The 25,457-nt window shown below is 34.5% G+C and overlaps 1 protein-coding gene across 13 annotated transcripts in view; it reads right to left on the bottom strand.

The window, feature by feature from the left end:
- Window positions 1-7: 7 nt before the first annotated feature.
- The window catches only part of g6pd (glucose-6-phosphate dehydrogenase), a 29,884-nt gene continuing 4,434 nt past the window's right edge, over window positions 8-25,457 (bottom strand). For all 13 annotated transcript variants that reach the window (XM_694076.9, XM_005162010.5, XM_073939553.1 and 10 more), the window contains 11 exons: window positions 18,606-18,643; window positions 16,555-16,663; window positions 15,417-15,634; window positions 12,436-12,594; window positions 12,144-12,269; window positions 10,059-10,152; window positions 6,362-6,548; window positions 5,344-5,579; window positions 3,590-3,666; window positions 2,578-2,670; window positions 8-2,492 (listed from right to left, as the gene is read on the bottom strand). In XM_694076.9, the coding sequence (XP_699168.3) occupies window positions 2,402-2,492; window positions 2,578-2,670; window positions 3,590-3,666; window positions 5,344-5,579; window positions 6,362-6,548; window positions 10,059-10,152; window positions 12,144-12,269; window positions 12,436-12,594; window positions 15,417-15,634; window positions 16,555-16,663; window positions 18,606-18,643 (1,428 nt within the window). In that variant the 3' untranslated portion in view covers window positions 8-2,401. The remainder of the gene's footprint in view (window positions 2,493-2,577; window positions 2,671-3,589; window positions 3,667-5,343; window positions 5,580-6,361; window positions 6,549-10,058; window positions 10,153-12,143; window positions 12,270-12,435; window positions 12,595-15,416; window positions 15,635-16,554; window positions 16,664-18,605; window positions 18,644-25,457) is intronic.

Raw genomic sequence — 25,457 nt, forward strand, 5'->3', positions numbered from 1 at the left:
ACACCTGTGGCACCTTAACTATGCTTTATTGTAAAAGTGTCTATTATAATACAATAGAAAACACTAGTATACACTAGGCAGAACTTTTACACAAAATTATGTTTAAGCATAAAAAAAATACGAACATAAAGCAGTCAAGACTGTCAAAGCAACATCGCCGTCACTCAATACATATAACATTAAAGGGATAGGTCACCCAAAAATCACTTATTTACTCAGCCTTTGCTTAAGTTTTTTCAACTGAACACAAAGGAAAACAGCTATTCACTTCCATTGTTTTTTCTAGAGATGTTAATGGCTGTTTTTTCCAACATTCTTCAAAATATTTTGTTTTGGATTCAACAGAAGAAAGACATTCATAAGTTTAAAACCACTTTACTGTGAGAAAATCGTCATTTTTAGCTAAACTATCCCTTTAAGTTGTTTTTTTTATGACGCTTTATCCAATGTCAAAAATGATAGCAAGCAGAAATACACCATCCCCGAGTTTAGCTCACAGTTTGATAGTGATGTAACAATGTACATCAGAGCTCATCAGGACTATTTTTACAGAAGGATGCGTCATGTTATGCATATGCTTTGTAAGACATACATAATTGTGACTCAGACAACTATTGATCCCAAATTGTTTCTGGAATTTCTCCTCGTTTGTGGTCCAATTAAACAGCTTATTTATATATTTCAACAAAATACATGAACGCAAAAGTCACTGCAGTAGCAGACTGTACTTTAAACCACCACCTGCCCATAAAACATTTCTGAAACATAAGCAGCATTTAAGATTAAGACTTTTGCTTGAGAAAAAGGAATGAAACAGATTTGTGTTTCTTAAAGACAGTAGAATGTGGACAAAGGGAATGACTGTGCATTAATATCAGAATACTATTTAAAGGGATAGTTCACCCAAAAATGAAAATATACTAGTTATTTACTTACTCTCAAGTGCTTCCAAACCTTAAGAAGATTCTTTCTTCTGTTAAACACAAAAGATGGTATTTTGTAGAAAGCTGTAGTCTTTCATACAAGTGAATGGAAGTTAATGGTTACAGCTTTCCAACATTTCTTAAGATTTCTTATTTTGTGTTTAAAACCTCATAAAGGTTTGTAACAAGTAAAATAAAACAAAATTTTAATTTTTCCAACATTTTTTAGAATATATTGTGAAAAGTAAAATTTTTAGGCGAACTATCACTTTAAGCTCATTTATGTAACTTTATCCAATGTCAAAAGTGATAGCAAGCAGAAATACATCATCCTCAAGTTTGGCTCATATTTTGATAATGGTGTAACAATGAACATCAGAGCTCAGCTGGACTATTTTTACAGGAGGCTGTGGCACGTAATGCATCTGCTTTGTAAGACTAAACATCATTGTGACTCACTTGGACAACTATTGATCCCATTGTTTCTGGAATTTCTTATTTTGTGTGTAGTTTTGTACAGCTTATCTATACATTTCAACAATACATGAACGCAAGGATCACTACAGTACTAGACTGTACTTTAAACCACCACCTGCCCATAAAACACTTCTGAAACATAAGCAGCATTTAATGTTAAGACTTTAGCGTGAGAAAAAAAGGAATGAAACAGATTTGTGTTTCTTAAAGACAGTAGAATGTGAACACAAGGAATGACAGTGCATTAACATCTGAATAGTTCTTAAAGAGAAGGTTCACCCAAAAATATACTTACAATTTACACACCCGCAGGTGCTTCCAAACTGTTAGGAGATTCTTTCTGCTGTTAAATACAAAAGAAGATGTTTTGAAGAAAGTTGTAGTCTTCCATACAAATCAATAGAAGTTTAATGGTTACAGCTTTCCAACTTTCTTCAAAATATCTTCTTTAGTGTTCAACAGAAGAAAGATACTCGCAGGATTGAAACAAGTAAAAGATGACAGAGTTTTCACTTTCGGGTGAACAGCCCCTTTAACTGCACCAGCAAAAATAATAATGTACAATAAAATATAAAATGAAATAATAATAAGATATTTTAAAGCATTGTTTCTCAACCACGTTGCCGGAGGACCACCAACACTGCATGTTTTGGATGTCTCCTTTGTCTGTCACAACCGTTACAGGTCTTTCAGTCTCTGCTAATGAGCTGATCATCTTAATCAGGTGTGTTTAGTTAAAACGACATGGAAAATGTGCAGAGCTGGTGGTCCTCCAGGAACTTGGTTAACAAACACTGTTCTAAATCATATACCACAAGGAGCTGGTTATGATTCATAACATGCTAAAAAAAAAGGTTTTCCAATCACGTTGGTCTTTCTGTAAATGCAGTGCTTAAACAGAACGAATTTTCAATATTTAGTTTGTTTAAAGTGCTCGTTTCAGGCACTCGACTGCTGATTTTTTGTTTTTAAACAGGCTTCAGCTTCCGCATCTGCTGCTTTCACAGTTTGTGTGGATTCACCCATTTGTATGTTCCCTCGTAGCGGAAGCCCACTTTCTGCACCAGCTCATCAGCCTCAGCGGGACCACGACTTTAACACAGACAGAGAGAATGTGAGATACATTACACATCGTTTCCTGGAAAAAGTCTGTCGATGGTGAGCTGGTTTATATTACCTCCCGTATTTGTATTTGATGGGTGGTGTTTTCTCAGACTCTATCTGATGAAGGAGAGGAGTGAAGATCCTCCAGGCTTCCCTCAACTCATCACTGTGACAGTAGAAGACAGATTGCGTTTACATTAAGCCACTTTTCCACCGCACACGACATTTGGACACGACTGTCGGAATACGCTCTTTTGTGGCAGTCACACAGAACTTTTAGTTTTGTTGTGCACCATGGGAGAGAAGCTGATTCTCGCGTTGTCCGAAATAAAGGAGTGCTAAAGCCAGAGCCTTTATACTCTGTTCATTCACCATGGTTAAATGAATTAAATAATGAATACTAGAAACTCATAGACTGCTAAAAGATTCGAAGGGAAATGTTGAGACATTTAAAAAAATAATAATTTTTATTACTCATTTATAAATAGAAATTGCTTTTTAATATAAACTTTTTTTCTGAAAAAAAAAATAGTATTTCTCATCTTGCGTGCATGGACCTGCTTGGACATCACTGCAGTACATCACGGCCAAGTGCATACAGTCTAGTCGAAAGAGTTTAAATATTTTAATGGATGCGCAGATCAAATTGGATCCGAATTTTCCACATACAGAGATGATCAGAACTCTATGCAGCTCCTGGGCAACTCTCTATTGGAAATCAATGACTTCCGGTCAGTCGCTTGTCGTGTGCAGTGAAAAGGCGCTTTAGTGTCCATCACCTATGATGTTTTTAAAGTAAACACATTTTTTTAAAGTTACTAATAAAAAATTACAAAGCCCAGATGGACAGCTCAGAAACATAAATGCAAGAAATTCAGGAGGGACGATCTCCAAGTTCAGCTCAACTCTCTATGACAAAATAAGTCAGATTCACACCTTCACGTCAAAAGCTTTCTAAATTTAGCTTTCTTGATCTTAGTAGCAATAGATAATTTGCAGTATATTTTAAACAAAAAATAATACTGGAAAATAAATTATTAACAGGATATTTTGATGCATGTAAACACACCTAGTCAGAAACTTACCTGCGTACAAAATGCATCTGACTGCCACAAAAGACGTCCAAAATCAGACGTTCATAAGCATCAGGCAGCTTTACATCCTGTAAAAACAGAGAAATGTATTTTCTAGGGTTGGGTGATGTCGACCAATTTGGCATCGAACAATGTCTAATGTACATTGCGATGGACGATGGCATCGTTGTCATAGGCGGAGATGAATGAATGATTTATGAATAATTAATTCATAACAAGTTAATTATTTGTAGCCTACTGTTTTAACTACCTGACCCGCATGGTCTTTGTTTTACCCATTAACAAATCATAAATAAATAAAGATACGTTACACACAAATTAGCATCTGTCAATCACTTTTTCCGTGAGACTCTGGCATGAATAGGCAGAGTAATCAGAGTCGTTATAAGGGTGTTGACAAACATGGTCGGTAAAAAAAAGGTAACCAACCAACAGAATCTGAGGTTTTCACTAAAATTACTAAGTACTGAAAGTGAAAGACTGAAGCAGTGTAGTGAGGCTGTGACACGTTACCTGATAGATTCAAAAGACAGAAGAGTCGTTAGATAGAGAAAAGATTAATTAAATATCACTTTTAACAACTATAGTAAGACGCGATTCAGAGCTACATCCTTGCTCAAACAAGAGCATGACAGTGTGTGTGTGTGTGTGTTTGTCTGTGTGTGTCTGTGTGTTTGTGCGTTTTCAGTGAACGGAGGGCTGTTCAGAAATGCTAGGTAAAAACAATGTGGATGTGAATAATTTTCGTTGAAAAATGCCATTGTAAAACTAAGACTTACTAGTGTAAACGGGGCCTGAGTGTGTATTAATTGCGAGGGAGTTTGCATCGGGGGCAGGGTGGAGGATCGGCGATGCCGGCTCAGCATCGTGTTGTCTATGAGCCATCGGCAATGGACAATGGTATTGTTTATCGGTCCAACCTTAGTATTTTCATTAAAGGTGACCCAATATGCCACAAACGTCTGCGTGTCACCTTAGTGGCAGATTCAAAACTCCAATGGCAGATGGCTGCTTCTCACTCAGGGCTTTCTATGCTAATGAGGGGGAGATAATCACTAATGGGCGGGGCTTTTCCCTCTGACGACATGTACAAAGAGAGAATGTCAAATCAAAGTCTTTATAAAGCCTACTTTTTATCAAGTCAAATTATAAAAATATAATTTATTTATTTTTTCCATTATAGGCTGGCCATATTCACAGACTGTTTCAGACAATTGTTTAGTGTTTAATGTATAATATACAAGTTGACTTAGTTTATTAAGATAACATGTTTCCAACAGAAATTGAATCTTAAGTAGAGGGTGAGGTTTTATTTATGTGCTGCTCTTCTAATCTTTTACTAGCAGCAAGCTAATGGTTAGAGGGGCATGGCTAGGCATATTTCACCCAACCTGTCAAACTGACATCACAGAAGGACTGCCATTCCAAAGCAAAAGCAAATGGTGAGATTTTGAATAAAGATTACCAAAATAAACAGTTTTTCCTTCCAGTGGAATTAATGTTTACTTTAAAACTAACAATGTTTGCTACACTGTAAAAAAAATTCTTGCTGACTTTTTTTTTGTCATTTTGATTGATGTAAGTAGAGATGACTTGTATCTCTACTATATTTGTTGTGTTGACTTTTAGTCTTTATATTTTTTACAGTGTAGCAAAATTAGCATTGTAAATTTTGATTTCATACCGACTTACTTGCACAAAAGTAAAATCCATGTCTAAAAAATGTGTGTGTGTGTGTGTTTTACCCTGTATCTGCTATGGTAGGTCAGGTCCAGCTCGGTCTCCTCAGGGCTAAAATAGACTCCAGGTTTCTTGCTCATCATCTTGGCGTAAATGGCCTCATTGGGCTGCACACGGACCACCAGCTCATTTCTCCGGCACTGAGAGCTAAAGATGTCTCCAGGAACATCAGTGAACTGCAGACGCACCTCCGCTTTCCTCTCATTCAGAGCCTTTCCACACCGGAGAATAAACGGGACGCCTAGAGAGAGATGAAACATCAAGACTTTAAAGGAAACTGTCTCACTGTTACACAACAAAAATTTATTTTGTTTTGTTTTATTTTGCTGTAGTGGAACAAAATGATTTTTTCATTTGAGCAAGGATACCTTAAATGAATAAATGTGTTATTAATCAGAGCTTCAATTAAATGCTGTTAAATACTGTTTACATTAATAACAACAAATAATTTCATTAAATTATAACATTAAAGGCTGGAGTAATTCAGTTTCGTAAACTAATAAAATTTCAAATATATTCAACCAATATCCTGTATAACCATTTATAATGACAAACTGTTATTTTAAATAGTAAAACTACTTCACAACATTCCTTTTTTATGATGTGTTATAATAAATGAGCAAACTCAAAAAAACTCATTACAAAATTGAAATAATCTTCATTACTGCAAAACTTAAACAGTCCCTCATATTTATTACTAGTTAATTTTGCATTCTTAGTAAAAAATAAACAGATTTGATCTCAAGAGTGTTCGAATATATGAAGCTTTCATGAAAAGAGACTTAGCACAACAGCAAAAAAAACTTAATTACTAAAAGCTTTTAAACAGTATTGTTTTTACTAGTAGTTAATTAAGCATTTTTTTTTTGTTAAATTACTGAATTAAATTTTGCAACACAATGACTGAAGTGCTTATTTCCAGAAATAGCAAAAGGTCAAATAAAGTGTCCGCAAGGTGAACTTTTTTGCTCTTTGGCCGAAGTGTAAACATTTGCTGATTATTTCTTCACTTCCACTACTCACCATCCCAGCGTTCGTTCTTTACATAAAGCACTGCTGTGGCAAATGTAGCCTGAGTGGAGCCTTTCGGGACCGTTTTGTCATCTAGATACCCCAGTTTTGCCTCCCCTTCTCCATCTGGATCTCCGACATACTGACCCAGAACCACATCTGAGAGAGTGACCGGCTCAATGCACTTCAGCACTTTTACCTGTAGGAGGACACAGAGAAAAATAGGCAGGTATGAGAAATGAGATCTGGTACAAACTTAAAAGAGCAATGCACTGCCATGGTTAGGCCTGTCAAGATATCTATTTTTTTGTTGTACGATATAGTGCACCAAAATATATTGCAATAAACAATATTATTGTCATTTTAAGACATTTATTTTGTCACTCATTATATAATGCCAGAATGACAAAATAATATCATCATCACAATGCAAGTACATTCTTCCAATGAACACAACATATTTTATTCTCAAGAATATTTCATTTATTGTCATTTTAACAATTAAATAATTAGGCATTGGAGTCAGAATGTGAAACGCATATCCTAAATAAATAATAATCAATGTTAACATCAAAAGTGCAAGGTAAAAAAGTAACAGAGACTGCGATATCTGCAATCACCTCTATTATATACTAAAGTAATTTATAGTAAACACTACAGAGTTTTTTTTTAAAGAATTTTTAGAATTGTATGTATAGACGATATATTTTGCATCACCAAAAAATGACTGCGGTCATGTCCATGTGCTGTGTGATAAATCGATATATTGATTATTGTAACAGGCCTAGTTATGGTAGCAACATAGTTTAATATGAAGATTAATTTCTGCAAGACATGGCAACTGTAATCATAAGCTTCTGTGGTAGAGGGTAAAAAGCAGAGGTCTATTTCACACTGTTAAAAGAAACGGCAACAAAAAAAACAGACAAAATCAACATACATTAATGAGAATTTAAATTAAAAATAAACCGGTAAAAACAAATCAGACAAAAAAACATAAAAGACAAGACCAAATCAAAAACAAGATCAAAATAGGAGGACAAGAAAAAAAAAAAAAAAGCATGACAAATAAAAAAATAAAAAAAAGAGACAAAGAAATAACAAATAGGCAAAAACAAAACAAGAACAAAAAACAAGACCAAAATAAAAAAAAAGACAAATGGCAACCTAAATAAAATAAAAACAAGCAAATTAACAGACCAAAAACAATGACAGCAGGATGCCCTTCTGGATCTTTCCAGTGACCTTACTTTGAAGACACTACTGACTGCATTTACACGGAAATCAGCAATAGTTATTTGCCTTAATCTGAATTATATAATTAAGGAGTTTACGTAAGTGCTTTTTAAATATTGCGTCAACACGCTATTCACATTTACTGCAGAGTTTTATGAAATTTGGGGTGTTTCAACTTAATTTTTTAGACTTTAATTGCAGTTCGGCAGTTTCACTTTCACTCATGAACATTTTATTTATGCCCCATGACAAACTGGGGTATTAGATGCACACGAGTAGAGTAAGGACTGGTGGAAGTGTTGTTTAATGGAATTTAATACCGCATGGCAAAGCAAAAAACTTCTGCATTTCACAATGTGGGTGTCTGTGGCCCTTTACGGACTCGGTAGGTGCGTATGGACCTTGTCCAAAACAGCATCGAAAAGTCCTGTCAAGGCTCTGCAAACTTAGCTTTGTGAAGCAGCATTTTCTGTATGTACATACATAAAACACAAATAAACTATGGCTCACGCTTAGTGACTGGTAGATTATTTGCAGTTAGTCGTGTCAGGAATCCAACCACAGATTAGCCTAAATATCCTCACATAAACAGGCTCATCACACTGAATCAGGTAAGCCATATATTTATGTTTCAATGTAATTAATGCTATGCATGTTAAAGGCAGCAAGTAATATGTGAATAATGTTTGCACATGCATTATAATTTTTGCTTGTAGGACGGGTGGAGGGGTACAAATGAAATTGGACAAATTGGGGGGAAGGGGGGTCCTACAAGTTTAAAAAAAAACCTGGTATAAGCTACACTACATTGTCTAGACCAGGGATGTCAAACTCAATTCCTGGAGGGCCGCAGCCCTGCAGAGTTTTGTTCCAACCCTAATTAAACACACCTGATCAAACTAATTGAGTCCTTTAGGCTTGTTGGAAACATACAGGTAAGTGAGTTGGAGCAGGGTTGGAACTAAACTGTGCAGGGCTGCGGCCCTCCGGGAATTGAGTTTGACACCCCTGGTCTAGACTCTTATTAATCTAGACCTTAACAGTCAAGACCTTAATTTGTGCTCCCTAAACAAAGAAATAAAACAAAGACAATGAAACAGACAAAAAATATTGAGCATTTAAACAAAAAAAAGAACAAAAAAGTAAACATCATTACAAAACAAACATTAAAACAAAAAAACTATTTTCACAAAAAGACAAAAATAAAAAACAAGCACAGAAAGCAAGACAGAGAGAAGAGGCAAAAAAGACTAAACAAAAGTAGACAGGGTTCATACGCATTTTAGTGCTTATACAGCACTGATAATATGAGAGCATATTTTTGGCCAAGAAAAGAAAAAAGTAAAAACAACTAACCTCAATTCCAATATACAGATATTTGTCAAACTAATTTTAGATCATCTTAATAGAAAATTACTAACCTACGTCACACATGACGTCATACGGGTCCCTGGTTGCAAAAAAAAAGACTGGCTGCAACAGCAAACATGTCATGTTGTGTGGTAGAATGCCAAATTCAATACATACACCACACTGCTTTAATGACAACTGCAGACGTCTTTGGCTAAAAGGGAGCTGGATGAAGTGAAGACCTAATTAGAAATGCTGGACTCTGCAGTTCTTATGTTATATCAGGTAAGTTCACGCTATGCTGAATCATGCACATTACTAATTTTGATTGAAGAAATTATTTCAGCAAAAACATTTACATATGGTTTATTAAATTGCGGACAACAAATGCCCAGAATGAAACGTTAAAGTGTAAGTTATTAAGGTAAACTTGGTTTTATATTTACACAATCATTCAGTGACAACTTGTGACACACTTCCTTTATTGTTTACCACGGCACTTTGAATATTCAGTCTGAAATAACTAAACTAACTAAATCGAAAAAATACAAAATATCAATGTCAGGTTTTTTCAATAAAAAAATAAAATATTTTGTTAAAATAATTTCCAAAATTTCGTTGGGTTTTGTTTTTCCAAAACTTTTCCATGCCTGAAAAATGCCATGTCAAAACTCCATGACATTTCCCAGGTTTTCCATGACTGTATAGACCCCGAGTAAAATCAAGACCAAAGTAAGATATAAAAAAAAACAAGAAAAGAAAATGACAAAAAAAAAAAAATAAATAAATAAATAAAGCTAAATAAACTGAAGACAAAAACAGGCATAAAAAGCTTTAATGCAAAAATAGGCAAAGCAAATAAGTGAATGTGATAGAAAAACAAAAAGCTACACTACATTATCCAGACTTATAATCCTAGAGTCACAACCTTAATTCATAATCATTACAGACCACCAATCTAATTTGTAAATACTAAATGCAAAACAGTGGTGACTGGTGGATAAGTTTGATATACTGAATCCTCAAGGCTCATTATCAGATCTCATTCATTAAGATATAAATTCATTCACAGAAGATATAAAGGGCCACCTGTACAGACTTCAATGTGGGACGCCTTAGTTACCTTCTCATCCCGCACATCATCAGAGCTGGTGGAAGCAGGCTTCTCCATCGCCACCAGACTCAGCATCTGAAGCAGGTGGTTCTGCATCACATCACTGCAGACAGAGGACAGAAGAATACATTCATTTGCAAATCAGGCTGCATTAGAATATCAAAATGCACACAAGCTTTGAACTCAATCCTCCAGCAAATGTATTTTTAAACTCGTTTTGTTTTATTGGTCTTTGAAATGATGAGACAATTTATCCTTATGCTTTGTTTCTTTATAGTGCTTCACATCATTCACTTTCAGCACGAACAAGCATCACAATTTTATTTATTCATGTTCCGAACAAAGATCCTGACAGTTGGTCTGGCATCCTTTATACCCCTTCTTTCTAACAAGATTTATTTAAAACTAAAGTAATGAGAATAAATATATTATAATAATCAGGGCTTGACATTAACTTTTTTCATCATCAGCCACTGTGGCTACAGATTTCCAACATTACTAGCCACTAGCCACACAGCTACATATTTGCTGGGAAAATATATTGTATATGCATACATTTGACTTTGACATGAAAATGACTTGATTTAGATGTGTTATGTCCACATGCCTTATTCATTTCACTTTTTGTGTGTGTTGTGTATGAGCTTGCTCAATGTGCATAAGCAAAAAGGTTGTGTCGCATTCAAATTAGTTTTTATTTCACATGACTTTTCAAGCCTCAAAATTAAGAATTTACAAAATTTATCTCTGACCACACCAAAAAAAATTTATTATTATCTCTTAGCCACAAATTTTAAATGTGTCAAAACAAGTAAAATATAGCTGTATACATGAGCTTTTCAATTAAACAATACTTTTCTTGAAAAAAAAAAAAAAACATTTAAAAAATAACTAGTCATGTATCTAAAATATGCACAGTATTCTGTCCTGGCTAAAGGCCCCAGATCACCAGTTAACTAGATAAAAATGGGAGTTAATCTCATATTAAAGCAATGTTATTGTAAAAAATAATAATTAAACCCTATTAACAAAAATAGCTAAGCAAAAGAAAGCAGGTAAAAAACATATCGTGAGTGATAATAAAAGAATCATCACGAATACACAGTTAATGTTAGACCTGTTAATAAACTGTTAAAGGAACAATTAAAATGAAAGCAATCACTGCTGCATACAAAAGGATATACAGTTGAAGTCATAATTATTAGCTACATGAATTATTCTCCCAACTGTTTTTTTTCCCCAATTTCTGTTTAACGTAGAGATTTTTAGACTTCTCTACTTTCTGTAGACTATCAAAAATTATATAACTTAAAAGGGCTAATAATTTTGACCATAAAATAATAAAGACTTTCTTCAGAAGAAAAAAATATTATAACATCAATTGGGAAATATATAAAAAAAATAAATAAATCAAGGGGTAGGGGCTAATAATTCTGAATTTATATATATATATATATATATTTGAAGTCAGAATTATTAGCCCTTCTTTGAATTAAGTTTTTTTTTTATATTTCTCAAATGATGTTTAACAGAGCAAGGAAATTTTCACAGCATGTCTGATCATATTTTTTTCTACTGGAGAAAGTCTTATTTGTTTTGTTTTGGCTAGAATAAAAAAAAAACAGTTTTTTTTTTTATTTTTTTTTAAAACATTTCACCGTCAATATTATTAGCCCCTTTAAGCTATACATTTTTTTCGGTAGTCTACAGAACAAACCATTTTAACACAATAACTTGCCTATCTACACTAACCTGCCTAGTTGTATAATTATGTCTACTTCACATTGTTAAAAAACATGCAAAAAACAATAAAAAGACAACAAAACAAAAAAACCTACAATAATAAACGTACAAAAAAAGAAAAACAAATGCATGCTTGATTAAGACTATAAAAAAATTTACAGACTTTTTTTTTTTTAGAGAATTCTTGTGGAAAGAAATTGTGGCCATTTAATCCAATTAAGCATTCTTTTTTTCCTACTGCTTTTATTTATTCACATTACACCGAAGAAAATTATGACCTTCCTTTCATACCACATGATTAAACATTCTCATGTGCAAAAACATCTTAAAGCAAAAGAAACCATAACTAACCGAATGATACCAAAATCGTCAAAATATCCTCCGCGGCCCTGGGTACCAAACGGCTCTTTGAAGGTCAGAACCACACACGCCACGCTGTCTCGGTTCCATATGGGACCAAAAATCCGATTTCCAAACCTTTAAGGAAAGAGAGGAGAGAAACCATGGGATACAGAAGAAGAGCTTCCTAATGCTTTTTAATCCTTAATTATGCAAAAATGACAACTGTGTATGACAGCCAGTGAAAAGCAGAAGGCAGACAGGGATAAACACACACAGCGAGAGAGAAATAAGAGTGGCACACCTGAGGACCATCAGGTTCTGCACCATCTCTTTGCCCAGGTAATGGTCTATACGGTAGATTTGCTCCTCAGTGAAGAGAGAGGATAGATGACTGGATAACTCCTCTGAGCTCTGCAGATCACGGCCAAACGGCTTCTCCACAATCACCCTGTTCCAGCCTCTGCGCAAACACAATTACAGCATATGCAGTGTTTTAAAAAATGACTTTTTTTACAAGAACAAACCCATATTAAATTTAACCCAAGTGAACACTGTAACATTGTGAATATAGTAAATTAGTCCCTCCAGGATTTTGCAAAATAATAATAAAAAAATAATAATAATAATACTTCAGATTTTGCAAATAAAATTACCTATTTTGTGGCTATTTTTGCTAAACTCAAAAGGTTTTTTTTTTACCATGCATATACACAAATTTACACATCTTATCTCTTTACTAATTTTGGACCTTGAGAACCATTTATACAGTTAGGTCCATAAATATTCGGACATCGACACAATTCTAACATTTTTAGTTCTATACACCAATACAATGAAATGAAATGAACAAGATGTGCTTAAACTACAGACTATCAGCTTTAATTTGAAGGTATTAACATCCAAATCAGGTGAACCCTGTAGGAATTACAACAGTTTGCATATGTGCCTCCCACTTGTTAAGGGTCCAAAAGTAATTGGACAGAATAATAATAAATCAAACTTTCACTTTTTAATACTTGGTTGCAAATCATTTGCAGTCAATTACAACCAGAAGTCTGGAACGTATAGACATCACCAGATGCTGGATTTCATTCCTGGTGGTGCTCTGCCAGGCCTCTACAGCAACTGTCTTCAGTTCCTGCTTAATCTTGGGCCATTTTCCCCTTCAGTTTTGTCTTTAGCAAGTGAAATGCATGCTCAATCAGATTTAGGTCAGGTGATTGACTTTGCCATTTTATAACATTCCACTTCTTATCCTTCAAAAACTCTTTGGTTGATTTTGCAGTTTGCTTTGGGTCATGCTCCATCTGCACTTGGAAGCGCCATCCAATGAGTTCTGAAGTATTTGGCTCAATATGAGCATGTAAAATTGCATGAAACACTTCAGAATTCATCCTGCTGTTTTTGTCAGCAGTCACATCATAAATAAATACAGGAGAACCAGTTTCATTGACAGCCATACATTGACGCCATGTCACTACTACCACCATGCTTCCCTGCTTAGGATCGTGAGCAGTTCTTTTCCTTTTCCATATTCTTCTCTTCCCATCACTCTGGCACACTTTGATCTTGATCTCATCTGTCCATAGGATGTTGTTCCAGCACTATGAAGGCTTTTTTTAGAACTCTAATCTGGCCTTCCTGCTTTTGAGGCTCACCAATGGTTTATATCTTGTGGTGGAATCTGGTGTAGCCTTCTCTTGATTGTTGACTCTGACACACATACACCTATCATCTGGAGAGTGTTCTTGATCTGGCTAACTGTTGTGAAGTGTGTTTTCTTTACCAGGGAAAGAATTCTTTGGTCATCTACCACGGTTGTTTCCATAGTCTTCCGGGTCTTTTGGTGTTGCTGAGCTCACAGGTGCATTATTTCTTATTAAAAATGTTCTAAACAGTTGTTTTGGCCACAACTGATGTTTTTGCTCTCTCTGGTGGGTTTGTTTTGTTTTTGCAGCCTAATGATGGCTTGCTTGACTGACAGTGACAGCTCTTAGGATCTCATCTTGAGAGTTGACAGTAATAGCATCCCTAAATGCAATTAGCACACCTGAACTTTGGACCTTTTATCTGCACAAGATAATTAGGATAATGAGGGAATAACAAACACCTGGTCATGGAACAGCTAAGAAGCCAGTTGTCCAACCCTTAACAAGTGGGAGACACATGTACAAACTGTTGTAATCCCTACAGCCTTTTGAATTGGATGTAAATACCCTCAAATTAAAAGCTGACAGTCTGCAGTTTAAGCACATTTTGTTAGTTTCATTTCAAATCCACTGTGTTGGTGTACATAGCAAAAAATGTTAGAATTGTGTCCATGTCCAAATACTTGTAGACCTAACTGTAGCTGTAATTTATATAAAGGAAACACTGAGAGAAACACTGAAACTACAGTTTACCCCTAAAGCCAGCTGTATTATAATTGAAAATTAAACTAATTGTTTGAAATTAAAAGTTGAAAGCATGGTTGTGTCTGTTGTCTAACAAATGGCTAGGTAACACTTTTAAGCTGGTCAAGTGGAAGGACAGGTTCTGACTCAGTACTTCATTTGGATGAGATCGGGGCTGGGGAAATGCTGACAACAATACTTAATTTACATGCTTTTTTAGCCTTCTCCACATAGCCACTTCCCTCCTCCTAAAAACATATTATAGAATCCAGTAGGCTCTTGCAGAATCGTAGAGTTCTTGAAAACACATGACTGCAGATTAACCAACACATCTCAAAGAAATTCTGCTTGTTTTCATGTCTTCTGGACTGGGATCTCTCTTTATTTTTATTTTATTTTTTCCAACAAATAAGGATGAATTCTTCAACAAATAAGGAACACCTAGAGTTAAACAGTTTTATAATATTTTTTATCCATTCAACCTATCAGATCTGGCAACAGCACTTTTAGCTTAGCTTAGACAAAAATCATTGAATCAGATTAGACCATTAGTATCTGACACAATTTTTTTTGATAATTTTGCTATTTAAAACTTGACTATTCTGTAAAAGTTTCATTTTCTAGGCTGACATAACTTTATTATCACTTCAGCTTAATAATCAAAGAACTTTGCTGCTGTAAAATGGCTGCAGTAAGACTAATGATATTACGCAGTGCCTGAAAATGAATAATAATAAAATTTAATCGCTTTTGGATAAAAGCCTCTGGTAAATGCACAAATAACGCACATGTAAATAAATAAAAGAGGGTTTGTGCTGGTGCTAGCTCTCAGTAAAGCTGTCCATATTAAAAAAAGGCAAACAAAAGCATGTGTTTTTTTTCTCCTCACTTGGTGCTCATGCACTGATGTTTGATATTTTTGGTGACATCATGGTAGACGCTGGGTGGCAGGGCCAGGTAGAAGAGCCGGTTGGCCTCAGCACCTCCAGGCAGAGACAGTAGGTGTGTGTTCAGGTCAGAGAAAGAGGATTCTTCCACATACTTCCCACTGATGTAAGAGTTTCGGCTGAAGAAAGCAGCAAGACGCTCTGCCTCATTGTCTACTACCTGAAGACAGAGGAAATAAAAAGCTTCATAAACACACACAGTTTTGTGAATTGCGAGGACATTTCAGAGGTTTCCAATATTTATATGGTACAAACCCTTTTATTGCCCTACACCAGAGAAGTCCAAACTCAGTCCTGGAGGGCCGGTGTCCTGCTGAGTTTAGCTCCAACTTGCTTCAACACACCTGCCAGGAAGTTTCTAGTATACTGTACCTAGTAAGAGCTTGATTAGCTGGTTCAGGTGTGTTCGATTAGGGTTGGAGCTAAACTTTTCAGGACACTGGCCCTCAAGGACCAAGTTTGAACACCCCTGCCCTACACCAACCCCATCCCTACACCCAGGCCTCACAGGAAACTTTTATTTTTATTTTTATGTAAAAAAATGTATTTTCTATGATTTATAAGCCTCTTGAAAAATGGAGACATGACGCAATGTCATCATCTAGGGTGATTTATAATACATCAGAGTGTATTTATTTATTCACTTAATGTGTGTTAAAATATATATATATATATATATATATATATATATATATATATATATATATATATATATATATATATATATATATATTAAGGTTTAATATTCAATTTCAGTAGCATTATTGACTAATATGCACATGTTTATATCATTTATTTACAACACAGTTAGTAAAGTAATATTTTCTATCTTTTAGTAGACATTTGTGTCCTGATATGCCACAAACACACAAAAACAAAAAMACACACACACACACACACACACACACACACACACACACACACACACACACACACACACACACACACACACACACACACACACACACACACACACACACACACACACACACACACACACACACACACACACACACACACACACACACACACACACACACACACAGACAAAACAGCACATGGAGAAAACTGAGCTGTGACCTTCATGTAGGGCATGCAGGCTATGCGTATGGCATCCACAGTCAGATCTGAGCGAGCAAAACCCACAAAATATGTCTGTTCAGGGAGGAGACCATCTCTGAATAACCACCTACAAGAGAGAAACAGATATTAAAGCAAGATCAAAGAGGTGAACAGAGGACAAATTAATAACAATCTGTCATCATCATCATCATCATCATACATTATTTATTTAATTTTCTTACTAAAGTTTTCTAAAGTGGCTTGCTTAAATAAGCAAATAAGGCTTTAATTAAACATATTCAATTAGTTAATTTGCATAAACTTCAACTACAAGTATCTGAACATCAGATAAAATCAGGTTAAAAATGATTATGACATTAGTCAGGTTTTTAGTGAAGGGATTTTAAGAATCTCTTTGACAAAAAAACTGAAAAAAAAAAAATTCTGTTAATTAAAATGACAAATTAAGTATGAATATATTCTTCTTTTAAAACTTGTTAAAATTCATTTAAAATGTTTTTTTTTTCTCTGAAGAAACACTTCATGAAAATCCTTAAATATCAAAACTGACAAGTGTCTTAAAGCGAGAATTTACCTACAACTAAAAATTACATCATTATTTCCCTTCCACAAATCTGTTTGTGAAACCCTTGATTTTAATAGTAGAAAAAAAAAATACTATGGAAGTCAAATATTGACTGTTCTGACTTCTCTTTTTGTGTTCAACAGTAAAAAAAAAGCTCTTGAGGGAGAATAAACAGTAGTTATTTTTTATTTTTGGGTGAACTATCCCTAGACATGTATTATTATTCGAAAGGTTGAATGTAAGGAATTTTTGTGAAGGAAATTTATTCAAAATACCATGCAGCCATTTAATTAATAAAAAGTGACATTAAAGATATCGACAAATGTTACAAAGGGCTTGTATTACAAATAAATGCTGTTCTTTTGAACTTTTAACATATCCTGGAAAGGAATGCATCAGTTTTAGCAAAAAGATTAACCAGCACATCAGTGTTGATAACAATAATAAGAAATGTTTCTTAAGCAACATATTATGGAGACAGATAAGACTCAAAAGTAATTCACGCAAAAGACACGATTTACACATGCGTAGCCAAATTCACGTGCATAAAACCAAATTCACGTGCGTACAATATTCAAAAAAATGAACAAAAAAATTTCACATGCTCAAAATAAAAATACATTTTCATAAAATACGTTTCACAAATGCAAAACACCATTTGCAAATGTATAGGAGTGTACAAAAAGTTTTGAATGTTTAAAACTTGCGAGTTCTTCCTGAATGAGAATGTGCAAATCCTCTTTCACGTACGACTCCCCCTGGATACGTGTGTGTGTATTTTTGAGACTTTCCTGCCAGAGGCAGGGTAACTCGTACCTTTCAGCCAATCAGAGGAGAGCTGTAGTCAAGGACATCCACTCTGCGCTCTATTTGCGCAGACTGTTCCTCTCCAGCATGGCGAACGGAGAAAGCAGCAGTCGCACTTTTTTTTTCATTTATTTATTTATTTGACCATAGCCTCACTCTTTTTATCCATTATTTTGCAGCAGCTCCGACCTTCTTTTTTATTGTCTCTCCCCATAAGTAAACTTTAGCCCGCAGGGTAATGATGAGGATTAAGTATTATTCCCGCCATCAAATTCTAATAGTGCCGTTGTGGTCCAGCGGTCAGCATGTTGGGTTGCCACGCCGTCGACCCGTGTTTGATCCTCACCTGAGTTAGTGTTTTTTTTTTTTTTCATTTTTATTGTTAAGACATATTTTATTGTACATATCATCATATTAGAATATTTTTTGAAGACTGAAAAAATTATTGTGAAAATTCAGCTTTGTGTCACAGAAAAAAATACTATAAACATATTAGAAGAGAAAATGTATTGAAAAAAAAAAGTTAATCAAAATGTATTTGAGTAAACAAATGCATTCATAAGACTTATTTCAAAAACAAACAAATAAAAACAGTTACAACAAATTTTTGATCAGTTCAGTTCCACTAAATGCATGCTTGTTTACTTATGCCAGTATGTTATGTCAGTGTACTCACCACAAAGTTGGATAGATTTTCTTTTTGGCCAGATCTCCCTACAAACGAAAAAAAAAAAAAAAAAAACACATTAAAAATAAAATAACAGAAAACCTGCCACACACTATGCATGCAGCTGCAACGTTTTTAAATCTGGATACAGTATATTATACCACAGAGTGATCTGAGATCAGTGTTCAGGGTTTCTTTAAGTCAAATTTAAGAGTTTTTAAGACCCTTTTAATACCATTATGAATGAAATTTTAGACTAAAGACTAAACATAAAGGATACTTCTGTAAATTGTTTTAATAAAAGATTATGTAAAGGGATGTGTTGCTTTAGTTTTCTTTCCCTGATTAGGAAATTTAATTAGGAGAATTTGCTGTAAAAATGTCTAACAGCAGTTCTGAATATTGCAATAAAAAAACTTTGCAATAAAAAAAATGTTTGAGATGGATTATTGGTGATTGGGTGTTGGGCTGAGGGTAGCTTTACCTGGACATAGAAAAATTAAGACCTTTTTAAAATTATTAAATGATGAACAAAAGCCCAACCAATTACCTCAACACAAATCATTTAAACAAGTCAAATTCAATACTGCAAACCTACTAAACGAGAATTAACACCATTAAGATTTTACGTTCCCTTCCTTCATTTAAACAGTACAGCTGGAAGAGAATGTAGAAACTGAGAAATGACCACGAGTTGAAACTCAAATTCCGGTTGCCCAAAATGGAACTGTTCTAGAAGCTGGAGCAATGCCTGCACGGCTTTTAGATTTAACCCCACCTTTATTTGAAAACAAGCTACTTAAAATAACTGAAGTCAATCTTTTGTGTTATTAATGATGTTCTATTTTGTTCTACTGACATCTTTAGGGTGTGTCTGCCACCACTGGTATTCTCGCAATACGTTCTTTCAATAAAAACTTAAGTATAATCTGTGAAAACCTGCAGAATTCCTGCTATAAACAAAATAAAATTTAATACTTTTAAGACAATTATGAAGGAAATTTCAGATTTATACAGGGTAAAACACTAAAGTTTTTTCTATTGTTGGCAAAACATTAATGAAATGAATCGCATACAAAATAAAAGTTTGTATTGACAATAAGTGTGTGTACTGTGCATATTTATTATTTATAAATATACACATGCATACATATATTTGAGAACATGTTTATTTACATTTTGATATAAAATATATGCAAAAATTATACAAATGATATATGAATTTAAATACCTGTTTTGTATAGTTTTGTTGCTATGATTGTGCATATATCACATATACATAATAAATATATGTATAATACACAAATTTATTATGTCAAAACAAACTTTCATTTTCGATGCGATAAAAAAAAATTGTTCTAGGCAAACATTAATGGCCAGTTTAAATATGTTTACTTAAATTTGGTTATTTCTTTAGTTATTTTTAGCCATATATTTAAAATAATGACAAAACAAGCAACCTCTAGTTATATACATACTTTTCCAGCAACTTTCACTTTAAAAAGGCAAGTTTTAAAAACTATAAACAAATGAAAAACTTTAAACAAATGTTAAGAAAATAAAACCATACAGGCAAATAAAAAGTTAATAAACTAAAATTTTGTTAAATGTTTTTTTATTGTACTGACTGGGTAGCTTTACATGGACAAAGAAAATTAAGACCTGTTTAAAATATTAAAAATGTAAGACATTTTAAGACTTTAGGACCTAGCGAACACCCTGTAGAGTCAACCGTCATTAGGACATGGCTCACTGCATCTTAAGAAAAATCAAAACCTGCAGAAAAACCTGCCTGCCTTAATAAAAAAATTAATTAAAAAAATAAATTAAAAAAATTTTTAAAAAGCTGTCTATCAGTCTTGTCCGAACATGTCAACGAATATGTCAACAACGTCACAGTGAGTCATGTCACAAAAAAATGCTGTGTATAAAGATGATACTTCAAATAATAAATGCAAAAATAACTATACTATGATACAATACAGCATAAAAAAGCAGATACAAACAGATTCAAACACATCCCTGTTCAATGTGGCTTGTCAAAGCAAAGGTCACTGATCTCACCAGATTTGCTCCTCACCCATTCAGATACATGGGAAACGCTCTGTACTCAGTGATACAGCACTGTTCTGTTTGTCTTGGCTGATTTATGTCAGTGTGGGAGAGTCCCCTCAAGATATGCAATATTAATCGATTTACAGCTCGCTATTTAATCTTTTGGTCGCTATGGCTGCTTCCCTTTTATTATTAAATAACTACATCTGATGGTGACAATCCAGTTAGGTAATACTCAAAAACTGAAATGCATTTGTTCAGGTTTCTACAAAATGGTGGTATGTGCTTGCTATAAGTGAGAAAATGTCTATGTCTGCAGTAGTGTAAACAACAGAGCACAGCAATGGAAAACACAAAGCCGTGGATTTGATTTCCAGGGAAAGCATGAAATGATAAAAGGTGCATATTAAAAATACTACTTTAGGGAGGAGAAAAGACCAAGTGTACAGCATATATCCTTTTGACACCTGGAGTTTGTTTTTCTACCTCTTAAGCAGCATATTTTCCAACAATGCTAAACAGATAAAGCTGTTCTTTGGGAACAGGTCAAATGTGTGTTTAGTTTCAATGTAGTAATTTAAGCAACCCATCCTTAAGACTAAGAATATTATGCTTATGTTGAAGGAAATTCAAAATCTGAAGAGACAAACGTTGATAAGATGAGGATACATCGATGAATATTATATACTATATTATCAGTTGTATTCACATAAATTATACCAAATTAGCATGTTCATTACAAAAAAAATGTCTTTCATTAGAAATTAAACTAAAAAAGTACTAATAATGCAAAAAAAAGACTTTCACATAAACACAATAGTGATTTTATTTCTTATTTTATTTATGGGTGAATTCTTCAGACCTGGCTTAAACAATCTAAGATGATTTGCCAGATCCTGGATCTACTCATTTTGATAACTGATCTCTGGCTAATTTGGTTCTTTAAACAAGATTGTTGGAAAAATTTATGCCAGGGTACTGGAGAGGAGGATCCAGCCAATTATTGAACCTAGGATCCTAGGAGGAACAATGCGGTTTTTGTCAGGCCATGGTACAATGGACCAGCTCTATACCCTCACCAGGTTGCTCGAGGGTTCATGGGAGTTTGCCCAACCAATCCACATGTGTTTTGTGGACTTGGAGAAGGCATTCGATCGTGTCCATGAGGCGTTCTGTTGAGGGCCATCTCGTCCCTGTATAAACAGAGCAGGAGTCTGGTTCGCATTGCTGGCAATAAATCAGATTTTTATTCATAATTTTTATGGACAGAGTTTGGATGCAGCCTTGGGCTTGAGGGGGTCCGGTTCGGGGACAACAAGATTTCATTTCCGTTATTCGCAGACGATGTTGTTTTGTTGGCTTCATCGAATTTGGACCTTCAGCATGCACTGGGGCGGTTTGCTGCAGAGTGTGTTATTCTAGGATGAGAATCAGCATCTCCAAGTCTGAGGCCATGGTGCTCCACTGGAAAAAGATGGTTTGCCATCTCCAGGTTGGAGGAGAGATTGATAGGTGGGTCGGTGCAGCGGCAGCAGTAATGTGGTCGATGTACCGGTCCTTTGTGGTGAAGAAGGAGCTGAGCTAAAAGACAAAGCTATCGATTTACCGGTCAATCTACGTTTCTACTCTCATTTATGGTCATGAGCTTTGGGTCATAACTGAAAGGACAAGATCTCGGGTACAAGAGGCCGAAATGAGTTTCTTTCGAAGGGTGGCAGGGCGCACTCTTATGGATAGGGTGAGGAGCTCTGACACCCGGGAGGAGCTCAGAGTAGAGCCGTTGCTCCTCTACATCGAGAAAAGTCAACTGAGGTGGCTCGGGCATCTTTTTCAGATGCCTCTTAGACACCTACCTAGGGAGATGTTCCAGGCATGTCCCACCACGAGGAAGACCCAGGACATGCTGGAGGGACTACAGTATGTCTCTTGGCTGGCCTGGGAACGCCTCGGGATCCCCCCAGAGGAGCTGGAGGAACTGTCTGGGGAGAGGGAAGTCTCGGGTTCTCTCTTAAGACTGCTGCCCCCGGCCCCAGAAAAGCAGCAGAAAATGAATGGATGAATGAATGATACAAGATTGTGAATCACATTAAAATGTCTCGATGAATTGATCCGAGATCACTGCATGTGCTTGTGATTGTTATGAAGGACAGACCTATGTAAATCCTTAAAATCATGATCATCAATGCAGCAATTGGCTGATGGCACAGTAGGGTAATGACATAATTTGATTAATATTAATTTAGCCATGTGATTACATTACATACAATAGCAAACGATTTGTTAAATATGATACGCAATGACTTTCCACATTTGTTGTGGACATCAGGCTTTACTCTTTAACGTGCCAAAAGTATTTATTTAGTTTCATTTTAGGAGCAGATTTTCTTTAGTTTAGTATTTAAGTTTCTTAATCCTGTGATGTAAGGCATAGCTGGCTGTTAAACTTAATTTTGCGTCAAAAAAGCATTTTGATATAGGAAAGGGGTCTGCAATATTTGTGAAGCATCCTACTACAGACATATTACTTTATTATTTCTTTAAAAAACTGAATATTGGCTGTGTCTATTATCATACAGAAATTGTACTAAAGCTGGGTCGGTATCTTTTAAAAGTATGCATTTGTATCTAAAAAAAGTCAATTTTGGTGTCTTAAAATTAGCCTATAAGCCTAAATAGTCACTGATAAATGTTCTCTTTAAACCAATTGTGGAGGACCACCCCAGTGACCCCATTTATTTCAGAGTGTAGATTTCATAACAGTTAGATAAAAAAAAAACTATATACTTCTGATTTTATTTTTTTTATATAAATATATATTTTTACTATTTTGCCCAATTTAATACACTTAACATAACATATAGGTCATTATTGCAAGAAACAGAGAAAGAAAGAGTTGTTAACTGTTATGTTATGTTTAAAAAGACCCTGGTAAAAGTTGTAGCGCTGACTACACTTTTGTACTTAAGTAAAAATAAAGAAGTACGGCCTGAAATAAGTACTTAAATAAAAAGTATTCATTGCTATACCTGTTTTAGTTTCACAGTGGTAACTACTCTGCACATTATGACTACATCTATACAAAAAAGCTTGCATTTCTAATTTTGATGTGAATTGTCAGTAGCATAGTAGCCATATTCTAGTAGTAGTATATTTCTAATACATAATCTAAAACATAATTTTTTTCTGTCTATATAATGTACTTAATAACTAATACATGAAATTTAACACTTCATTTTGTCCAAAAGATAGTTTAGTTTTTTATTTGATTTTTTTTTATTTTGATAAATTTAAAAATTAATGTATTTGACTACAAATTATTGTTTGCATTATGCTGAAACTCCTTTTATTTTTTAAACAGCACACTCTTGCAGCTCATATGATTTCACTGTTTGTTTGTTTTTTTGTTAGTTTTCAGAGTATTGAGAATATTTTATTTTACAAATAAAAGTTATTAATGCTGTTAATGCATTTTTGCATCATCTTTTTCATATGATAAAGAATGCGTAATGACAAGAAATAACATAGACAGTGTCACAAAACACATCTAAACAAAAAAAAAATGTAAGGAGTAAGGACAGCATTCTTCCTAAAAGATCACACTGAAGAAAATTTATGTAAAAGTTTAAAAGAAGATTTAGCATCATGGGGAATTTGTGAGAAGCAACAAGTGTCTATCACCACATTTATTTTATGCTATGTGTTTTAAAGAAAATGTTACTATAGTTTTGTTTATTAATCTTAATACTATGGTATTTCATTGTGAAATGTTGTATTATGCAATTCTTGTGCACTGAATACATTTAGAATGTATGCATGTAGCTTGTTTGAAAAAGCAAAAACAGTTGCCAAAAATCGCAAATAAAATAGCAATATTAGTTCATGAAAAGCTCAATATGATTAATCTGCGTCAATTGGGGTAGGCCAACAGAGGAAAAACTCAATGCCAATACCAGGATAAAATCATGTTTCTCAATGCAATGTATCTGAATTGCATATTTCCCAGGTTTAATTACGAAATTTAAACAAATTTGCTTATGTCGGTCAGGCTACGGAATGTAAATTGCTCAAGGTCAGGAAAATGAGGTGATGTCGCATATTTTGATATGGTTACATAACAGGCTCCACATTATGCCATAAACCTGTGCAATGCAATGCCAACCAACAATTCAGATCAGGCCATGAATATCCCTCTCCTGGCCATCTTTTCCAACCCCACCCTCATCCAAAACACACAAGCCAGCTCTTTCACCTCTCTCCACACCTACTGAAAGAAAAGTGCTGACAGGGAGTGATATTGCATAATCCGGCTCACTAGTACCTATTTAAAAACCCAAACAATAAGAATGTCAAAAGCCAACAGCAGCAAAGATCTATTCACAAACCAGTTGTGCAAAATTGGAATCCTAAAAGGTGAAAAAATGAGGAACAAGAAAAAAAATGCAATAAAGGAGGAAGAGGGTTTAAATTTCATCACAAAAATACGAGAAAAGATAGAAGTGCAATAGTCAGAAGTTCTGATCTATTGTAGCGCATACTTAAATTTAAATTCACTTGATGGCTTTATATTTGTGCTGAAAATCTAATCAAAGTTTTTTAGATAAGCATTTTATCAACTCCAGCCAATTACAGACCTTCTGCCACAACATGTTACCAATTAACTTTTAAGACTGCAAGTGTTCAACCACTGAATTACTCAACTGATCTCTTCAGTGTGGATGATAAATAGAAGCTCTGTGTTGGTAATGTGCCTTCACTGTTGCGTAATTATTTCACCAGTACTTCCTTATATATAAAAATGCAACAAAG

This window comes from Danio rerio, chromosome 23, assembly GCF_049306965.1.
Source record: "Danio rerio strain Tuebingen ecotype United States chromosome 23, GRCz12tu, whole genome shotgun sequence".
Classification (NCBI taxonomy): domain Eukaryota; kingdom Metazoa; phylum Chordata; class Actinopteri; order Cypriniformes; family Danionidae; genus Danio; species Danio rerio.